The 22136-nt window shown below is 40.0% G+C and overlaps 1 protein-coding gene across 2 annotated transcripts in view; it reads right to left on the minus strand.

Moving 5' to 3' along the window:
* Positions 1-22136, minus strand: part of igsf3 (immunoglobulin superfamily, member 3) — a 107008-nt gene that overhangs the window by 18016 nt on the left and 66856 nt on the right. For both annotated transcript variants that reach the window (XM_014990470.2, XM_014990469.2), the window contains exons 4-6: positions 18762-19148; positions 12920-13327; positions 8682-9101 (exon numbers count right to left, since the gene is read on the minus strand). In XM_014990470.2, coding sequence (XP_014845956.1) covers positions 8682-9101; positions 12920-13327; positions 18762-19148 — 1215 coding nt within the window. The remainder of the gene's footprint in view (positions 1-8681; positions 9102-12919; positions 13328-18761; positions 19149-22136) is intronic.

A 22136-nucleotide genomic window follows, 5' to 3' on the forward strand; every position in this document is an offset into this window, starting at 1 on the left:
CTAAATGAGGGGGGAATGTATTAGAGACAGATTAGACTGAGCTTGTCTGCATGACTTTTTGTGTGTTTTGGAAGGAGGTCTGCCAATAAGCATAAAACATAAAATACTCATTAATCACACAGAACAGTGGTTCTTCTGTCAGTGCAGTCTGCAGAATGACAACCACTGTGTGTGTGTGTGTGTGTGTGTGCTCAGGAAGAAGCTCTCCTTGCTCCAACCATTAGCCACTGATTTACATGGGGAGCAACTGTACTGTATCTGGCTCTGAGTTACGACTTCAATTACAGCAGCAGCAGGACTCAAAAACGTGCACACACGCACACTTAGGTGCTTAAGAGAGATAGAGGGGCACAGGGAATCTCATTGTGTTGGCAGATTGGGCCGAACAAGGAAATGAAGCCCAGATTGGATTAGCTTTGACAGAAAAATGTGCCTGTGTGAGGGTCATAACAGAGAAATGTTGGGGGGGTGGGGGTTGGTTTGGAGACAGGGAAGACACGACTAGGAAGGAACCTGACCTTGAATGCCTGAAACAGACATAATTAATCAAAAGCCTTTTATGAAATTATTTTCTGTTTCAGTGCACCCCCCTCCAAGCCTCTATTTATCACACGCCATGACCTTCTGTGCTCCTGTGCGCATGCAAAAGACTGACAGGTCTCTGAGTGCTTTCTGATTATTTGTATATGCGAAGTATAAACTGTAGGCAGAACAGTCAAGTGGTGTGTGCACTCGAGTGAACTTAGAGGAATGATAAAGAAAAACAAACTACATCCGTCTGCAACCAAAAAAAAAGAGAAAAGATTTACCACTCTGCCACGAACAATAACACCGGAGAAAAAAAAAAAACTGTATGACTGCAATACACTTATTATTCACGCAATAATGAAAGCTATTTGAGGAAAATGTAAATATAATAGAGAGAATGTTGCAGGGGAGGAGGTGGAGGAAAGTAGGGAATTATAAAATATTGAAAAATCACAGGAGTGAGAAAGAGGCTGGGGGCGTGAGGAGGGGAACATGGAGCTGAGTGGGAGTGAAGGGGAAGGAAGACATTAGGGAGCCTACAGAGGGAGTGAGGACAAAATATGGAAAAAGAGCGGAGTGGTAGCGAGCGAAGATGGAATAGATGAGGCCGTAATGAAGATCGACAGCGCCAATTCATGCCCTGATGAGCGGGAATCTCCAATTATTGCTTTGATGTAAACACCATCAATAAATGCTAAGTGGTAGCTACATCAGCGGCATGAAAGTAGAGCACATCTAGACGATATTATAGGAAGACACACTTTATTAACAGGGGAAAAAAAAGCATAAGAGAATCTGGGAAAAGATGGTGGGAGGATTATGTGACTAACTCAAAGCAGGAGTCACTCAAAGGAGAAGTAAAAAGAAGGCATCGTGATGTTTGACTGCGTGAGTTAAGGAAGTCGGCAGAGTGTAGGTGCGAGAGAAGAGATGAGAAAAAAAAAACTCAAAGTGGGACACCTCCCCCCCAGTTATAACCATCATCTTTCTAACTCAGCCAATAACCAGACTGTCTTAATATCTCGCTCCCCCTGCCAGACTCACACGCACTGACGTGCATTTGCACACACTCAAATGAAGATGAAAGAAAAAAAAACCCTCATTGATCTCCCCAAATCATCATTAATCCAAACGGTGCTTCTATTAGAGAAGATTCTGCATAATTAGTTTTGGGCATTTTTTTTTGTCTCTTGGTGTTCTTGTGCATCTCGGTGTGTGTGTGTGCGTGTGTGTGTGTGTGTATGCCTGTGTAGTTTGGGGTTATGAGTAGATGATATTAGATTGTGTACCAGAGACGGGGACTTCCCTGGTGATCTGCCATGCTGAACATGTGTTTGCCATTATTGCATTTCAGAAAGAGACAAAGAGAAAACTCAATCAGCTGAAATCTAATCATTCCTGCGCTGTATGTGAGGCTGCATATTGCGTTTCTGTGCATTTCTGGGTATCCTTTGGAGTGCTGGCTAATATTTAATCATCTTCCATCATGCTGGATAATTACACTTCTGCTTTACGAGGTAACCCCACCGTGCGTTTACACATTCTTGCAGGCAGATGAGGCTTGTACTCCGGTGTGTAATAGTTTTCTACAGCTAGCCTTTGGTGGATAATTCAAATGTCCAATTGCTGCACTAGGTTAACTTTACAATAACTGCAAAATAATTATTCAGTGCCTAGCACATGTATTTATATCCTTTCAACCTTTTGCTATATGTTACAATTTCAGACTTCAATGTGCCTTACTGGGAATGTATGCAACAGACAAAAAGCTGTGCATAATTTTGAAATGAAAGTACAAAGACATATGGTTTGGCTCACATTTGTATGCAGCAATTCTAAGTGAATCATTTTTTGCAACATAACACAAGTTCAGTAAGTTTAGGGTGTAGGCAGGCTGGCCATTGCCTGTCTGTGCTATTCTGCTTGATTCCAATCTCACTTAGAGCAAAGTCTGGGCTTTCTTACTTGGGTTCCCTCCTGAAGGAACTTCCACCTGGCCAATTAGTGAACAGAAGGAGAAGTTGTGAACAATGATATTGATTTTCTGTACCGTTTCAGAGTTGTAGTCTCTTCTCCCATTCAGCAATGGGATCAGAGAAAGTGAATGAAGTGGTTCAGTCCATGTTGGCCACTCTTCCAAATATTGAATTAACATTAACAGCAATCTTTATTATGTATACATCACAGGCAATTTCTGGTAAGCTTCATAGTATTGAATTGGCGCCTTGCATACTGGTGATTTCTGAATGCAATTGGCGGCACAGGTTTTTATTTAGGTGCCGGCTTTGGCCAGTTTGGTGCCCTCAGCATTATTATGACTTCACCAGTTTCCACCCACCAGAAATGTTAAAGGACAACATAATAAGAATCAGATTTATACGCCAGATTTGGCACATAAACAAGAAATCTGACATTAGTTCAGATTTCTTGTGGTAAATGTATCGGCATTTTTAACATAAATATATAAATAAACACATATACATGTTCCTTCCACAAACTTCATAGCCACACCTAATATAGTCTTAGTCAGTCACAGAAATCCCAATAAAGTATCCTGATATTTGTGGCTGTTTGGTGAGAAAATGTTCAAACAAGTTCAAGGGGTATGAAAACTTTTGGAAAGTATTGATAATGCAAACACAGCGGTGAGCTCCTCCTATATGACCCTTGGGACTTGGACGCAGGCAGTGTGCTGCTAATCCAATCTGGAACAGGAGGAAGCTCTGGGAGGCACAGTTTGAAGAAAATATTACGCTGACCAGCTGACTACTTTTGTGTGAGTTTGGTCCAGCTTTTATCTACATCCAGCACGTCTCTCCCGCTAATTTAAGAAGCGCAGATCTTTGGATCAGGGTTTCGGTTTTTAGTGCTTGTTTTCTCTGTTTGCTTTTGAAGTCCCATAATAATTTAATGAGGACGGTCATTATGCGATTTGAATCTGTATAATATTAGATGTATGCAACTTTCTCTTGAATGTTAGGTGGTGGTCCACAGTATGTGTTGAACCAGCATAACGCTGAGAGAAGCCGTTTGATTCTGGGTGTCGGGGGGTCAAAGAAGCATATGCACAGCAAGCACATTGCTCTCTGAGCCACATCCACAGGGCCACTTGCCTTTCTGCAATAAACTGAACATGCACAGTAATATGTATTTGCATTAACAAATTGCATTACCGTTTTTAAACTCCTTTTGTTAGCATCTGGTTACTTTTCCCTAGTTACGTTCTCTTTCTTTTATCACACAATTCTGAGAACAAGACAACATTTTAATGGCTTCATTGAGCCTGTACTGGTTTACCTTTGGCAAAAAAGCTAAACCAAAACAGATAAAATGGGAGACGCATGAGGCAAAGTGATTGATAGAGCGCCAACCTATTAATGTAAATATGGTTGTACTAGAATCGTGACCTAAGTACTAAAAAAATCAAAGTAAATCTTTCCTTTTATTTAAGAAACAGTTTCAGTGGAGAATACCTTCCACAATAAGAAAAATATAGTTTTATATTATCATCTGTGCTGCCTATACTTTTGCCCACAAGAAATAACTCTTAAAATTGATTTTACTCAGTGACATTGCAACAGTTTCTCTAACCCATCCTCTCTTATTCAACTTGTAACTTCAGTTCATCTCACAAGTTTCTGATGAGATTTAGGTCTGTGGCCTGCAAGGGAAATGAAAGAGTTTTAAATCCAATGAAACATTTCTGAATTGATTTTTCCACTTTTAAAATTTTGTTTTTTAAAAAGTCTCCTGGTATTTCTAAAAAATGTGAGGACCCCAAGTACTCACACAAGGTTTCCAATGGCCTTAGAAATGGAAACAGACCAACAGTGTGATAAATCTCCTGGGATGTTCGTTGCTGAAATATTCAATCTGAGTCTTATCTAATCAATGTACATGACTCCAGTTAGTCCAAGTAACTAAAAGGGGCATTGTTGTTTACATTCTTGATGGAAGGACAGAAAGGGCTTTTTTTTTTTTTTCAAAAATCCTTTCAACACAAGCATTTGAAGGAGTCTAATGCTTGATATGAAGACTTTGTTACTCATGAAGCTATGCTTTGCTGTACTTCTCCAACATTAAGCTTTGCAGACTTTGCAGCTTTTAACATTAAAATCACTATGAGTGGTGACAAGATGGATCTTCATCCGACCAAGTGGCCTATTGTTAAAAGGACTAGCCCTATATGTCATGTCATGTTTATCCCCAGGGAAACTGGAAGTAATGCCAAATACTCAGGCAAACATCAAAAAGTTAACTTCAGAAAGGACTTGGATACGGTTATTTTACAGAGATTATTATTGGTGCCAATGATTAATTTGTATGTGAATAATTACATCCAAAATAAGGTTGAATTTTTCCTGAAATCTTGCTGCGGTGACAAAAAGAGGATTTGTTTCAAAGTTTCTTGAACACCTTTACCCGAGGTAACAAATAATTGCATTCAGCACTTGTACTTCCTACATTTTGAGAAATGAATCACTCATATAATCGAAGGCTGAACAACAGAGGAGCACGGCACGGCCAGAACTGAACACGGCCTTGGTAAGTGTCAAGATAAAAGAATTACTCACTCACTCCCTGCTTGATGAGAAAGTGGCCTTACACACAGAATGATTGCGCTGTTACGGTAAATGATTGGATTTCTCCTGGCAACTGATCACATCGCCACAGAAACTGATGGCATTACCAAGGTAACAGATCACTTTGTCAAGAAGACAGACTGCTGGTAGAAAGGAAGGACGAAAGTCTGCCTGTGCGAGAAAATGTGCGTTTTCTTTAGATTTTTCTGCTTAAGATTAAACAAAGTAAGCTGTGTGTGTCGGGTTAAGCAGCGTAAATTAGCATTAAGCATGATTGCTCCTGAAGAGCTCAGAGGAGGAAGTCTGCTTTGGGTCAATGGTTTAGGTCAGCTGTTCATGAGTAGTGCTGTAGCTGTGGCCCTGTGGGAGTCTATTTGCATCCGTTTGTATGTGTGTGTAAGAATGTACATTGATGGGAAAAGTGTGAAGTTACTTGTCTGCAGGTTTTTATGTGAGGCATTGCGTACTTTAAATGTTAGAAATAAGTACAGCTTCTCATATTCAGGCTATCTGCAAAAATATTCTCCCCTTCGTTATGACAGAAAATTAACTGGATAAACCAGCAAAGCTTCAATCAAGCTTTCTGGAAAAAATGCTAAAAGAAGAGCAACTATCTGGTTGATCCCTTCCACAGTGATGAAGGCTAATTGTTTACTATGGTCTGCCTCCGAATGCTAAACATATTCTTGTACATACTCACTTAAATGAGCGCCACCATGTTTCACTTTAAGGATGGTGTTTTCAGTGTTGGTTTTGTCCCATAGATTTTTCTAAATAGCCCGAAAAGATTTCATCTGAGCAGAAAACCGTTCCTTCACGTTGTTTGCTTTCTATCAACAGTGAGCTTCTGCTTGCTTCTCTTCCATAAGAGCCAGATCAGCAGAGTGTACAACAAACACTTTTCTGGTGAGAGAGTCTCCAATAGTTCCTCTAGAGCCACCTTTGGCCTCCTTGGTTGCTTTTCTGATTCATTATCTCCTTGCCTGACCTGTCAGTTTAGCTTGACAACCTTGACATGATAGGTTTGCAGTTGTGCCTTGCTATTTTAACTTTAAAAATAAAATGGACTGAAGAGCGAGTGAAAGTGTTCAAATCGTGGGAAATGTATATATTACCCAACTTTACTTTAAACCACCTCTAAACTATTAACCCCTACTTGTTTGTTTCTTGGTCCACATGCTGAAAAGCTCTGGGTAAGACTGTTCAGGGTGAATGGCAAAGATTACAAGTACTGTACAGTTTGCCTTTATATTCCAGTCTGTTTGCATCTGCTTGAATCTGTGTGCACAGCCCAATCGATAGCAACATAGATGGGAGTCCTACCTTGGTGTCACACGTGACCAGACGGCCTCTAGTTCACTTCAAAAGTGGAATTGATCATTGAGGCCTGCTTCTGAAAGCTGTGCAGCGTCTTATACATCAGTACCTAAACATAGAGCGCCTGCCTGTGTGCATCGTTCTCGGTTATAAATAGAACACAGTGGGAAAACTGCTACATGACATAAATTACTGACATACTTCACACTAAATCCAACACGTTTAACCCCTACTACAACTGCAGGGGAGACTATTATATGCTGGTCTGATTTAAAAGCTTAAGATTTGTGGATATATTTTTATTAATAGAATGACTTTTTGCCCGAGGCACATTCACCTGAATAAGTGAAATATCACACTGCTGAAGCACAACAGGCTCTGCCAAATTGGGCAAATGTGAGTTCTGCAGCATGTTTTTGTGTTGTGTTCCTACTCTAATTAGGCTCTGTCTGTATGGGTTTGTGTGTGTGTGTGTGTGTGTGCGTGTGTCTAAAACACAGATCGCTCCCTCTCTCTTCATCACTCTTCCTAATTCTCTCTGTCTCTGTCGCTTGCTTCTGTCTTGCCCACTACTTTCGCTCAGTTTTCTCTTCCTGTGGGATATTTAGCAATCTATTCGCTGCACTCCATTAGAAGACTCCACCCTGCTCTATACACACAGGCAGACATCCAGAGACACTACAATTAGTTGCTAAACCAGAGACTAAGCGCAATTAGAGCCAGCAGAAATCCTCTGAGCTCTGGTAGATTCATTCTGTGTGTGCATGGGAAAGTCTGTGCATGTCAGTCTGTGGTTCCTGTGCAACCTAGCCTAACATTTATTGGTGAAGATCACTAAGAAAAGCAGCTTACCAATAATATGTTGATAACCAATAATTAAAGAGGACTACTAGAGTTCTGCTGCTGCTGGTGCTGCCGGTGCTCCTTTTAATCAAAAGACAAGTAAAATGTTCAGCTACAAAAAGCACTGAAACTGAATTGGTCTCAGGGCTGTTATTTAATGCTTTAAATAACTTTGACAGTGGTGCATCTAAGTATTGGATGTCAGGGCTGCATTTCTTACAGTTGATCATAAAATATTGATAGACCGACTGGAAAAGTGGGTAAGACATTCTGGTCCTCTGGTAAATACACTTGGTGGATTTGGAGAATTTAGAGCAATTCTTAATCTGAACTATTATCCTATGGGGTTCCTCAAGGCTCCGCTCTTGGATTACTATGCCCCCTGTGCTCATGTCAGATTACTACAGTATGCTGTCTCTTAGTGACTGGATACTGTATGTACGCAATCACAAAGAGGTCACAGTTGATTACATTTAGCCACTGTGTTTGTGTACATAAAAGCCTGCACCTTAATGCAGAAATATCTAAATTCATTTATTTTTTAAATTTTTTAATTAAAATAACTCATTTTTAAAGAGCAAGGATCTCGCTAGAATCAATGAGGTTAAAGAACACGGAGCATCCACAATTTATCCAAAATGCACCTAAAGAGACCTAATTAACACCAGAAAAATCAATCATATCACCCCAGACTCAATAAATCGGTCCCCTGTGAGAAAAAAGGATTCAGACACAGCTCAATGAATTGGAATATGGGTTGTGAAAAGACTATTTTGTTTTGATTAAAAGAACATTTTGAAAGTAGATTTGAACATACCTTTCATTAACCTCACATCTTTGTTTTAGAATATATATATATTTTTTTCCATTATTGTAATATTAAGATGAAATGTTCTAATCTCCTAGAAATGTGTTCTCATTAGCTGCAAAAGAAAAAAAAAAACCTCATCACAATTAACAGAAATAAAAACATCAGTGTGTTTATAATGAATTTATGTGTTTCACCAAAAACACATTTAAGTGTTGCTTGTCGAGTACAAACCATAAATACCTAATCAGTTAGATCATCAGAGATGTGTTTAGTGTTCAGAGGACCAAGTGAAAGTCTCATTTCTTTCCTATGCATCTTACTTCTGTTATAACTCCCTGAATACATGAAATGTTTTCAAATTTATATTGTTTCAGCTACTTGTTTTAAATCTGGATTTCTGTACTTTCATGTGATGCTTACTTTTTTCATATTTTTTTTATTTTCTTTAGTTTTATGTTTAGTTTTTATATTTTTTCCTTCATTTTACTGTAAAGAAACCATGTGTAAATTTGGCGTGGCAAATAAACTTGCCATGCCTTCATTACTGTTTGAGTAGCAGTTCTGTTCATTCTGCTAGACAAAGGGAAATAAAGCCTTACCTGGCTGAAGGACGTTGATGCCCAGTAGGTTGGAGGTGCGGTTAGCCACTCTGCTCCAGCTGTTATCATAGTTTTTCCTCCACAGGATGGCAGTACACTGATACTTGCCAGCCTCGCGGCGCCCCGCACGTGTCACAGACAATCTGAAGTTGGTGTTGGAGTGTGAGCGGTCCACAGTGGTGCGAGTGCCCAAACCAAGCAGTTGTTCTCCCCACTGCAGGGTGCCCTCGCGAGTGAACGTCACCAGGTCCTTGAACTCTCCCTGATCGTCATCTTGGGCACCTGTTGGCATGAAGCGCCAGGTGACCGATGTGGGGACCCTGGGGTTGTGGCGAGGCTTGACCAGACACAGGAGGTCAAAGGAATCTCCGAAGGAGATCGATGGCGTCCGCGATGAGGCCGACACCATAAAAGAAGATTCTGGGCAATGGGAGAAGAAGGGCACAGGAGGTTAAGATCACACATAGTCAAATGGCTTCTCTATTAGATTTATTGTTTCTGCTGAGTGGCTCTAATAGAGCCACACTGGCTTGTGCATGTAATTAAGTCTAGTCTCTACTGATGCAGGGGGTACAACCTCCTGCTGGAAGCAAGGATGCTAAAAGGCATAGGCCCCATACTGGAGGAACACAGACAGTATTGACACAAAGGACATTGACTTGTACTTAAAGAAGCTTTAAATCTTCACAAGTACTTCCCTATATTTTCATAGCCAAAGATTCTAGAAGCCTATGTACTGTCTAAGAGGCTTTTGTACTCATTTCTTAGTGTGCTTGAAAATGAATGGTAATGTAACAGAAGAAACCCGAGGGAGAGATTTCCTCTAAGCACCAATCTTCGATGTACACGCAGCTCCTGCCAAGTCTAAACTGTCCTCATTAGGCAAAAACATTTGCCCGACTCGATAAAGCCAAAACATACCTTTGTTGGATGCCAAGGTAGAGAACAAATAAATCAAAAGATAAGGCACAACAATGATAATAACACTGCTCTTCTCTCACTAGTTTTGAGTATGTTGACAGTTGCACGTTAAGTAAAGTAGATATATGGGTGAGAAAAAAAATGGGGGTGGAGCCAACTTTGGTCCTGTCAATGTACTTCCTTGAGACTTTGCAGATTCCCCCATTATGTTCTTGTCAACAGCCCTGTTGTTTCCTTTAGTGTGTCCTCACCCTGTGTCGTCCTCTGACAGCCATCCTCCTCGGTGCCCTTCAGGGTGTCTAATCAATGGCTCCCTGTCCAAACTTGGCTGCTGCTGCTGCTGGGACGACCGTCTGAGGCTATAATTCCCTAACAGACAATAAGTCTCTGCTCTCGCTCTATCTCTCATCTCCTGACAAACTGCTCCCATCCATCAGTCCATCTATCCACTTCTTCTATAAATCACTGTTGTGTGGAATATTGTATCTATGAGCACATATAATACAATAGGACATACCACTCGGTTGCCTGTTCACGTAGGTTTTACAGTGTCATTCTTATATTCAGGGCACCTGAATTTTTCCACATTTAGTCATACTGCAGCTGCAAATTTTGATATATTTGACTAGGATTTAAAATAAAAATGCTAATAAAATCTGCCATTGGTGCTAGGCAAACCACTGTGGTTGATCTTTCACATTGGTCTAACGTGGAAGACCAACACAAAGCAACACGACATGTTCACAAGTTGGTATTTAGCCTACTGGGTCGAAACTTTGTAAAACCAAATTTTTCCCTGCAAGTCTATGGTGGTATATCTCCAACATTTTTGCATATTCCTGTTGGCAAAATAGTTCAAGCTCAGTCAAGCTGAATGGAAAGTGGATTTTCAAGCTGTGCTACAGTTCCTTTCGGATCTAGGTCTGGATTTTGAGTGATTGATTTAGATTAATGAGCTAAGCTATTCTGTTGTAGCTGGGACTGTGTGTTTTTTGGCGTGCTGGAAGGGGAACCTTCTTACCAGTTTTTCTCCAGTTTCTTAAAGATTTTTCCTCAATGTTTCCCCTGTATGTAGCTCAATCCACCCTTCCATCAGCTCTAACCAGCATCCCAGTCCTCATTATAAAAATGTACTCCATGCAATGATGCTAACACCAACCTTTTTCAGCACTGGGGTGGTCGTGTCAGACCAAAGCAACTTCTTTTATGTATTTTCTTGTGGTAGACTGCAGACATGACATATCTTCAACAATGTACACAACTACTAATTGTTCTCTGGGCAAAAAGCTCTCCAGCTCTTCCAAGGTCATGAAGGCCCCCTAGGCTGTTTCTTTGATTAATGTTGTCTTGGCTGTCAGTTCTGATGGACAAGCAGGCCTTGAACATTTTGCAGTTGCGCCTCACTATCCATTTGACTGCTCATGGTTGTCGGTTTAACTGAATTTTGATTTGGGGAACCAAATTAAAAAAATATATAAACACACAGTATACTTTTCAGATTTATATTTCTAAAAAAAATGCTGAAAACAATATTTTACTTGTTTTTCTCTCTTTACAATGATCTACTGTATTGGTCTATTGCTTAAAATCCCATTAACATAGATTAGGAATTAAACAGGCAACCTCCAGACAATTCCCCTTTAAGCAAGTCAGCTGAGGTAAAAAAGAAAACTTTATGCAAAGCCTCCAGAGGATAACCCTCTATTCACCACCAGCAATCAGACAGAGTCCATTAATGAGGGTGCAGCAGCCATATATAAAATATGAAGATATACAGTCTTTAAGACTGGTTCACTCTGAGGACATGGTTAACATTGAGCCCAATCTGTGCTTAGACAGAAAACTTGAAGCAGGAGTTCTTTCCCTCCTTTTAGTAAAAAAAAAAAACAGGGACTAAAAAAGCATGCCAACAGTTGTACAAGAGCAGAAAGCTGGAGGAAAAATCAGACTTCTATTTGCATGGGAGGATTAGGTTCAATCAAGCTGCAGCTAGAGGGGTAAAGTGAGAAAAATGAGGGCCAAAGTAAAAAAAAAACAAAAAAACACATTGACCGTCACACAACAGTGCATATTCAGAAAATCCTTTGATCAACAAGCATGGAGGAGAAGAAGAGGAGGCACCGTTGAGGAGTCTAACTCAAGAACAATGAGCAGCTTTGGACTTCTCCCTCATTTGCATAATGTGTCTCTTGTTCCTCAGACTAATGTTGTTCTTGTTGCTCCAACTTGACAAATGGCCACTTAAAAACTGACATCTACTCTCCGCAGCGCCGCTCTGTGCTGCTGCAGGGAGTTAATCCCTCGATCGTGCGAGTGTGGGAGCGCCTGGTGCAGCGGCCTGCCAGCTCCAAACTGCTCCGCTCCAGTGGCTTCCTCTGCCTGAACTGTGAATGTTAAGCTTAACTCAGCGGTGACAGAGGAAACTCGCAGACTGTGAAACATATTGCTTCCGCATTTCCATTCTAATTATTCTAACTAATCCATATGTGTGTGTGTGTTAGTGTGTATAGGTTTATCCCTGGCATCATGGGAAGAGCACTGCTCTTGACATGAGGCAGGTAGTGTTAGAGTGTGTGTCTTTCATAATTGCTCCCTCCCCTAAACGGTGCATGAATAAACCATGGGATGTTCAAATGTGAGGACTGCATGTGTTTTCTGAGCCATTCACCAAATCACAAACTGCACGGCTCAGTGTGATTTGGTGTTGAAGTAGCAATCGTTGTGCTAGTCAGACTGTTTACATGCCTTACTGACTTCAAGACACTTTAAAAAAAAAGCAGACTATGTTGGAACTACATAAACAATGAGTTAACCTCCATTCCTGTAGCTGCACTTTGACTCAATCGGAAGGGAAAAAAAGTATAACATATTAAAGGCAATATTTTCCCATGTAAAATTTTGATGCCACATTTACTACTGCAATGTCTAGTTTAAAGTGTCTCACTTTTAATAGGTAAAAGTCATGTATTATATAGATTCATTGGATAAACATGAACATATTTCAAGTTTTAATTTATGTTATTCAAGGTTACTAATGCTGCTTTCAAATAAGAATTCCAAATTGTTACCCTATATATGTGCATTTATTGAATAGGACTAACAAATTGAAAATTGGCAGCCTAATAAGAAGCATGTCAATGTAATGAGCAGCATACACTGATTATTGGTCTTTTTCATTAATAACTCCATTAACGGGAGCAGCGTGGCTTGAAGTTTCACTTTTTGAATTGAATTGCAGATATAAATTGAACTTTTCCAATAATATTCAAGTTTCTCAGTGCACAAGTACACTTTGGGGCTTATATTGTATAACTTACCAACAGTCTTTACTGTGACCGTTTTGGTGGCTGATTGCTCGCCAACCTTCTCCCAGTTTGGCTCTGTTTCGGTGCCGATGTTAATCCACTGGGTGGCTGAGCAGCGGTACTGACCCTCGTCTCCGGGTAAAGCGTTGTAGAGGGACAGGGAGAAAATGTTGGCACGCACCCTCTCAACGCGAATTTCCCCATAACCGGAGCGCTCCCTGTAGCTGGGTCCGTGAGTAACAGTACCGTCCCGATCCACAGCGGCCACTTCCTGGATCGGTCCGGCTGATTGCCTGTCTGTCCACTGCCATACGACAGTCAGCGGGGCAATGGCAGAGTTGACTGAGCAGATGAGCTGGATCGGGTCTCCTTCTAGGACCTCAGAGGAGTTAGCAGAAAGCGACACTGTGGTGTTGTTCTCTGTATGGGAAGAAATAAAGAAAACACACAGACAAAAGGTTGAAGATGTGAATCAGTGTATTTCGGTATATGCATATACTGAAATGTTGCAAATTTACTAAAAATCATGATAAATGCCTCTTTGTTTACATGTGCACCCACAGTTTGACGCTCCATGAGGCTTACATTTTGGGTTTTGCTTGTCAGCTCAGGTTTACTACAGAGATAGTAAAAACTCACTGTAACTCAAGAAAAACCTTTAAGCTTTAGTAACACCTGATTACTTCAGGGAGACATAATTAGGTTTTCTGAATGATTAAGGAATTAGATGTTTTTAATTTAAGTTAGTAATAGATGACGGAATAGTTCAACTGAGACAAAAAGTCAAAAGGCATAATAAATGTATTTTTTGCAAAAATATCAGTCATGCCTCACTGGAAGAGAATGATTTTTTTTGTCTTCCTGTGGCAAAACCTTCACTAAATCACAGCCCACAGTATTTTTTTTTCCACATAGCCTGAGTGTCACAAGCAGCTCTTGTCTTTTTGAATGCAATGCTGTGTTCACTGGCTGATACTTCCAAATAACTACATAAACATGGGTAGATTTATTATAAATGTATCCATAATGCCTTACTTAAATGGAAGGCAATCTTGTCTATGCAAGTTTTTCTTTGCAGGCAGTTTGAGAATTAAACTCCCATATGAATTTTTGTCTTGAATCACGACGGATTTACTCGTGTCTGTCATTCAATCAGTGTAACTCAATCAATTACATCGAGTTACGTTCTATACAATCTATTTAAGACATACAACACTTGACTCTCACTGGTGATTGCTATTAATATGTGAATTGTTAATAGATTTCTGAATGTATAATGTGCTTTTAAAACTGTAAAATTCCTGCGTGTTTAGACTTCAAGGCCTGAGCTCCACATGATAATGAGAACAAACTACTTGCTTTTTAGAGGAAATGGCAACGTCAGTCTCTAATGTAGATTTGTTAACAGAGTGCATTCAACCTTAGAAAAAGGGGGTTTTGTGTGCAGCAGAGGAAGTGATGGCAAACTTGTGTTCATGTCTACTTCAAAGTGTCTCAGGGTGGCAGAGAGGCAGGTGTGAGGTGAAAATGGGAAACTGCCAAAAGCAGAAAATCATTTTGTCGCTGGTAATTTTATTGTGTCTGACTTCCAAAATGCATTATTCAGAGGAAAATGCTGCAATGCCTAAAATAAAACTGGCAGCTTTATTTCACTCTCTTCTAGGAAACATTCAATTTTATTTCCTTTTATCATATCTACTGTATATATATATATATATATATATATATATATATATATATATATATATATATATATATATATATATATATATATATATATATATATATGAATTAGCAGCAATTTAAGTAACAGCAACATTACTTAACACACAGTGCCAATGAAAGTTGAGTCTTTCATCGATCCCTATTATGATGCTGCTGCAGCCGTGCTTCATTGAGATACAGCTTTGGGTTAAGCTGACAGAACCAGATGGCCTTTACTGAACAGTAACGTTAGTCTGATTCAGGCCAGGGGACAAATTTGCGTTGATGGTTCTACTTTTCTTCAATTTTTTGGCCAATGGGCGTGATAGCGCCTTAAATCTTTTAAAGTGCTCACAATTTTTTTTTTTGAATGGATCCATAGAGCGGTCTGTGAGCTACAAGGCTTTTTTCATCCACATTTTTTCACAGAATACATTTTGACCTGTCACACTTCAGAAAAGCACAGTTAGCGGTAACACAACTGTAGATTTTACTCTGTTTCTTTCTGCTGGCCCCAAAGCCTTGATAAATGGAATTATAGTCAATTTTCTGTTACCTGGACATTGTTTTCCATGAAAAATAAAACAAAAAGCATTCCTTGAAATGAATCTGTTATTAAAGCTTGTGTAAACACGTGCTGTTCATGATTCAATTTCCAAGTATCAGGACTTGATTAAGGCTTTTTAAAATAATTGACAGTTGAGTCAGTAAGACCCAGTGCAGATGATGGACGTATTGTTTATATTTTTCTTTATCAGCTGTCCCCACAATAGACCATGTACAACCAATTTCACACTTGAAAGCAAAAGGTTGTGCATATCGTGCCTAAATAAAGAATTTGTGTTATATGAAATCTTCCAACTCCTATTGCCGCTGTCTACGTAAGCGAGACCTGCACGAAAAGCAGTTAAAATGCTGTTTATCAAATATTATGACATATAAAGCAAAGTTCTAAGTTCAAGATGCAAGAGAATAACTTGTAAGTTTTGGCACTACGTTTATGGAACCACAGTGAATTATCAATATCAATGAGTCATACCAAAGCAGTCAATAAACATGCTAGCATAAGTCTGGCATCTGAAACTGTTCTCAAGGAAAACATTGTGAGCTGAAGTGAAGGGGTGTTTTTGTAAGTGTTGAGTCAGACATATGTTTAAAAAGAAAAATGTGCCTTGCAAGCTCCTGTTGGAACAACATACCTTTACTAGTCCACCTGTCAGAATAGTGGCCTGGTGTCTTTAGCTTGAGGTATTTTGAATTTTCTATGGTGACCCGCACTCCACATTTCCTTTTGTTAATATGTCATTTTTGAGGTGGTTGGAAAATGGGCTGCATATATACTTTGCCATCCTGTTGGAACCATATTATTAACCATGAAGACAAGTCAAGTCAAGCTCCCAGTGAACACAAACGTCAACACTAATAACATTTTTCAGCAACAAAAACAAACAGAAAAAAACCGTAAGAGTACCTGAGGCCACCGTCAATAAAAATAATCACTTTTTTTTTTCTTAAATGGACAACAAATTTATGTAAAAGTGTGGCTCGTGTCCATTGTAATCCTTGTAAGTGAATATGGGAGCATGCATGTAGTACTAACTGGCCCCAGGCTTCTTACACTGACAGCTTTGAACGTGTGTGTGTGTGTGTGCGTGCGTGTGTGTAGGTGTGTGTGTGTGTGTGTGTGTGAGGGTTGAGATTCTCTTTCTGAACCCCATGAAGCTTGTTCACCGAGTCCACATACGCACAGGAAAGAAGACTCAGATCACAGGGCTCAGTGGCACTTCAGAGTGAAAGGTGAAAGGATAAAAGTCTTCTCTTCAGCTCTGTTTTTTTTTTTTTTTATCCTTTTTCTGCTTTGCCGAAGCTCACGTCACTTCTACGTCCATCAAACATCACGTACCTCTGGTTGGCGCATGACATCTCATCCCCCTGTGAGGAATTGCTTCAGTCTTGTGAGTGTTTCTCAGTTTTTTGCCTCCCCTTAGGCCAAGCTCTGCCTCATGCTTCTGCCATCCTCATTGCCGCTAATAAGCATGAGCCTTCACTGAAAATGGAATAAAATTGCTTCTTGTTTCTATCACACTCTAATGGATAAAGGGAAACCCTTTTATCTCTCTCTTTCCCTCTGTCTTTAATTTGAATAACTTCATCGCTTTTTTTCCCACAGCTTTATTGTATCACTTTTCCTCACTGATTTATAAAGTAAAGCGGCAAGTGAAATGTAGATGTATAATTTGCATCAGATAATCAAGTGTGCACTCTAGTGTTTCTTTAAAATTTTAGAACAAGTACTTCTTCAATAAACATTATGGTTTCCAAGGACAACTATGCTGTCATGTTTCTAAAAAAAGTACTAAATCAGGACTATTTCAGTTTGTTTTTACTATAAATTACTGTACAAGCTTTACTGTATGAGTGAAACTGGTTCTTTAGTATTTAATACATAAAATGGAAAATCCACAAACTCTAAGGAGTTTGTGAGTTTTTAAAAAAAAAAAGTGACAGAGCACGACAAAACCGGAAACAAGTCTGGTTTTGTGTTACAACAACTAGATGCAGTTAGTCAATATAGTGTACAACACTGCTAACTGCCTCATCAACAATATCTAGGTACCTTTTATTTAAACGCCTCATTACCAGCATGGATTGAGTGATGTAAAGGCAACTTATTTCTACTTTTTGCGTGAGGTGTCACAAATGTTTGAATTTTGATATGAGGATCACATCCAACACATTGGTGTTGTTTTGAATCTCGGGCAAAAATGAAAGATGAAATGAGTCGTCTTTTAATGTTTTATTTCTTAATTCTCTCTTTTTAACAAAAATAAAGAACGGTCGGAACCTTTCTAATGGCTACAAGCCGAGGACCCTTACGTATTTCTTCATTTACATTTTCAAGTCCCCTTTAAACCTTATATGTTTTAAATGTTCCTATTCTCTCAAATAACCTCTGTTCTCCACAACAGTCCATCTCTTCTAGTTTTCTTGAAACCTTGTTGTTCTATTAGTCTAAAACAGATTCGGTTGAGCAGGTGAACATGCTCCTGCGTTCCTATTGCAAATGTAAACTCATCCATCAGCTCTGATTTATCAGAAGCGTTTGCAGCTGTGTTTTTTTTTTTTTCTGTGCTGTCACCTCTGTCTACATCCCACTCATCAGCAGTAGCTCCTGCTGCAACCTAATACTAACGTGACGCATATTACACCAATTAGAGCAAGGAAGCACAAGCAAGATTGTACATGGGTTAGATAAATCAATCATTAAAGAATATTTTTTTGTGTGTGTGAAAGAAGACCCTCCCTCAACAGCCATGGATATTATCTTGAGTAAGCACAATAAACATCCTTTATAGGTCATTAGGGTCTTTTGTTAGAGAAGCTAACACTTCCCTTGCACATATATTCCCTCAGGAGCAACTGCAAGCTCCATACCATCTTTTTTTTTTCTCTAATTTAGCAGAAGGTGCAGCAGGAAAAGTAAGGTAACACTGGCTGTTTTGTAGGAGATCCCACTCAGTCTAAATTATACTTGTAGCAGCTGGCTCCATATTCACTGTTCCTGTCCTAAGGGACATGCAAGGAGAGTAAAAAAAAAAAAAGAAGAAGAAGGCAGCATATCCCCCCCCACCGAGATTAACCGAAGGAGTAGTCTCAGGGGCAGTTAACAGAATCGTCACCACAGTTTTAAAGGTTTTACTGTAACTTTGAATCAGTCAGCTGCAGCCCTGACACAACCCCAATGGGCAGCCCTGCTTGAGCCAGCTGAAGAGGTCTGCTCCAGCAGAACACATTAATTTAGCCAGGGGAACCACTTACATGGCCCTCGAGAACATCACGCCTTTCTCTGCTTCTTTTCTTTCTGCATACTTTCATTTCATGGCTGTTAGCTCTTTTTAGTCCAGACTCTACTGCTCTCCATTATCCGCCTATTGTGTTACTATCCTCCCATAAAGCCGAGCAAATGGGGAAGGACCACAGAGCAGCATTACCAACCCTAAACAATCCACTCAAGAAAACACGTCAGAAATAAAAGCAGCATTATCTTTTCCCCTCTTACTCAAAGCTGACAGTAGAGGCAGTGAGGCAGTCTGGTATAGATCAGTTTTGAGAAGAGAGAGGCGTCTTACGTAGTGGATGCAATACTTACTGAGTGGTTGGACTGTGATCTGGACATTGCGCGACCTTTTGCTGCGGTCGATGAAGTCTCCCGTTGGTGTCTTTTCCCGCTCCGTGACGCGGCAGATGTACTTTCCGGCGTCTTCTGTACTCAAGCGATGCAGCTTCAGCAGGTGAATATTGGGAGACTCTTTGCGCACGGTCACGAGTCCGGCTGCCTCACGGGCAACGTAACCCGGGCCCAGGACAGGCACGGCACTGGGGCCCACCACGGCCACCGGTGAGCTGCTGAAAACCCACGACACCGAGAAGAAACGCTCGGGGACGTTCTGCGCCTCTATGGTGCAGCGAAGCTCCAGCGACTCACCGGCCATGAAGGACCGCCGCTCCGTGCTCACCTGGATGCTGAAGTCTCGATCTAAGTAGAAGGAGGAGACATAGAGAAAGACAGCAGTCAGAAACAGACAAATATGTACTCAATTCTGATAAAGAAGCAAAAGGTGTGGGTGAGGTGAAGGTTCGTTCTCCAACATCCCAAACAATTTCCTTCTGATGTCTCAAACAAATTAAATATTTTATAATCGGCTACAGCTGAATAAACGTTTAAAGAAAAGAAACACAGGTGGGGAGGAGAGACTGGATGAAAAATGAAGCATTCAGTGCCCTGCTCTGAAGACAAATCTTTGGAACCATTTCCCATATTTCACAATCAGAACTAAGAATAAATATGTCTAATTAAAATATAATTTAGCCCTTCATCTTGCTGTTTTGCTCCAACCTCCTACACACACACCAAGTGAACAATTAGAGTTAACACTGATAGTTCCAACACTTCCACATGGCTAAATTAAGCTTGATCGTAGTTTTGTTTTGTTTTTGTTTGTGTGTATATGTCCATCTGTTCTGTTTAATTTGCTGTAATAATTTACTGCATCCAACTGACGTGGCAGCCTTGATTTTCTTAACTATAGTGAGTATAAACAGGGTTTCAAAAGAACACAATTATGAAGACAATTTCAAAGACTCCCCTGGTAAAAGAGCAATAGACATGGGAGTGAAAAATATAATAAGAGATCAAAGATAAATGTATTTGTTCACTAACCACTACTGCATAAAAAACACAACAGATGAGTGACCGACCAACTAGCAGCATCTGAACAAAAAGTATTGGCCAACTGACCAATAGTAATTAATGTCTAGAATTGCAATGAATGGAAAGAAATTAATGTCTAATCTTATATTTATAGCCAATGTTTCCTATTGATACCAACATGCTGATGCTTCCAATAGCATTTTACAAACTAAAGTCTTGCATTTCCAAGGTCAAATTATTTCCAATGCAGGTTCAGGATTCTCAATGGCCTTATTGGAGTCCAAAGGTTCAGTGGGTGAATAAGTTCCAGGGGACAAATGTTCAGGATAGAATAATGGAAACATGCCTTTAGCTGGTGCTTTACTATTTTATACATTGTTGTTTTATATTAAGTCAATAATACACATTATGTGGTGACCACGCCCACAGTGTGGTGGGTCTTCGGGTCCCCTGAGTCTAGTTTGTTCCCAATGTAGGTCACCATAAAGGAGACGGTGGATAGATGGCCCTACTAATGTCTAAATTAATAGCTCTAATGGCCTACTTAGAGTTGCATTATGGAAGAAAATGTTCAGTTTTTCACTCAAGTTCCAAAATTCAAACAAAATAATAAGGAAAAAAATAATTGAAGAAACAAACAGTAGTAAACAAGATATGCAAATGTATGAGTATGACATGATAAATTTAACATTTGGCTCATTGATTTATAGGTTTTTGCAATCTTTGCTTAACTGAAATAGACTCTAATAAGGTGATGTAAAGCTTTCAGCTCTATTAATGTGAGTGTAGACATTATTTATTGTAACCGTTCAACTTGTTCTTTTCACTTTTCACTACTGTTTTTTTCTTACTTAAAGTTTTGGGGAAAAAATGCTAAACTGACAGTGTGAGAGCACATAGTTGGCTGTCTGTGTGTTGACCCTGTGACCCTCTGCGAGATGAAGTGGACAGCACTAGCATCAAATACGCACACACACCACGCAACAGGAAAGAGAAGAACAACCAATGGATTCAAAAAATAGCTAATGTACTTCTATGAGGTCAGTGAAATATTTTGTTGGGATCTTTGAAATAGATCGATGTCATTGATTGGCAGGTGACCCAAATCCGGTCATAACTCTGAAAAGTGCTTCGATATTAGGAGGAGTTTACAGTAATGGGGCAGAGTACAGGGTGCATTTGGGGTGAGGTATTGCACTTTGTAAAGCAAAAGGAAACAAACATACAAAAATAATACGAAAAGTGTTCATTTGAGGTGGTCGAAGAGCAGCGAAGGAGGGTGAGAGACGTGAGAAGAGGAGATAAAATGAAAGATGCATTAGGATTCCGTCTGTTACTTCTCTCCCTGATGGCGGCTGTGGGTGATTAGCTAGTGATGAGGCTGTCTTGAGATCCACTCCATCTTTTATAATAGAAGCCTAATGGAGGAGCTGCTGCCTGTCTTGTCTATGTTATCGCACACACTGTCAAATATCCCCTTTAACAGGTGAAACATAAAACAGGCAACTTTACCCTGAAGGCATGCAAGCTGCACCCTCGTAATGCAATAGTCACACAAAAACAAGCTGAAAAAAAAAAAATATATATATGCACATAACAAAGTTTAAGCACTCAGATATACAGCTGTATACTGCCGAGCAGCTGCTTATTCTCTTTGTCGTGCAACAATAACTGCATCAATTATAGATTACAGGAAAGATGAAGCGAAGAAGTGTGTTGAGGGTTGAGCTTTTCATGCTACTTCCTCTCTGAAGTAGCATGATCTGATCTGAAACTCACGTAATGGAAGATCTCAACTCAACCCCTTGTTCTCATACATGTTGCACTAGCTGGAGCACCGTCGAGTTGCATCAGGCCACAGCGGATCAGCGTTTAATGGACAAAGGCAAAACAATCTTCACTTTGAAGTGATTTGCTGGCATCAGACAGTCACCAAAGCAAAAGGCAAAGCAGTTTATCACCCGAATCTTTGGCCTTTCCTTAGAAGCACATAGAGCCTCTTTATGTGCATGGAATACATTACAGTGGGTCTGAAGTGCTGGATAAGATCTATGTGCATGTGCAAAGCCATAAAGTGGCTTTTGTTACATGTCCTTCTGGTGTGTGAGGCGATTGATGGCCTTATTAGATGATTATCTAATGAGACATACTACAATGCCAGTCACCCAAACACATTCTTTGGCCTTCTTCGGTTTTCCAGAACACCCCCAAAGACAAATCCCTCTTTATGTCATCTCAGCTTATCGTGCTTCCGCCATATTGCAATGGTGTATGCCTCGGTGATGGTTCTGTAATCACGGAGTCTTAAAGTGC

Source organism: Poecilia mexicana, unplaced genomic scaffold, assembly GCF_051168715.1.
Source record: "Poecilia mexicana isolate PSO_F unplaced genomic scaffold, ASM5116871v1 scaffold_2, whole genome shotgun sequence".
NCBI lineage: Eukaryota > Metazoa > Chordata > Actinopteri > Cyprinodontiformes > Poeciliidae > Poecilia > Poecilia mexicana.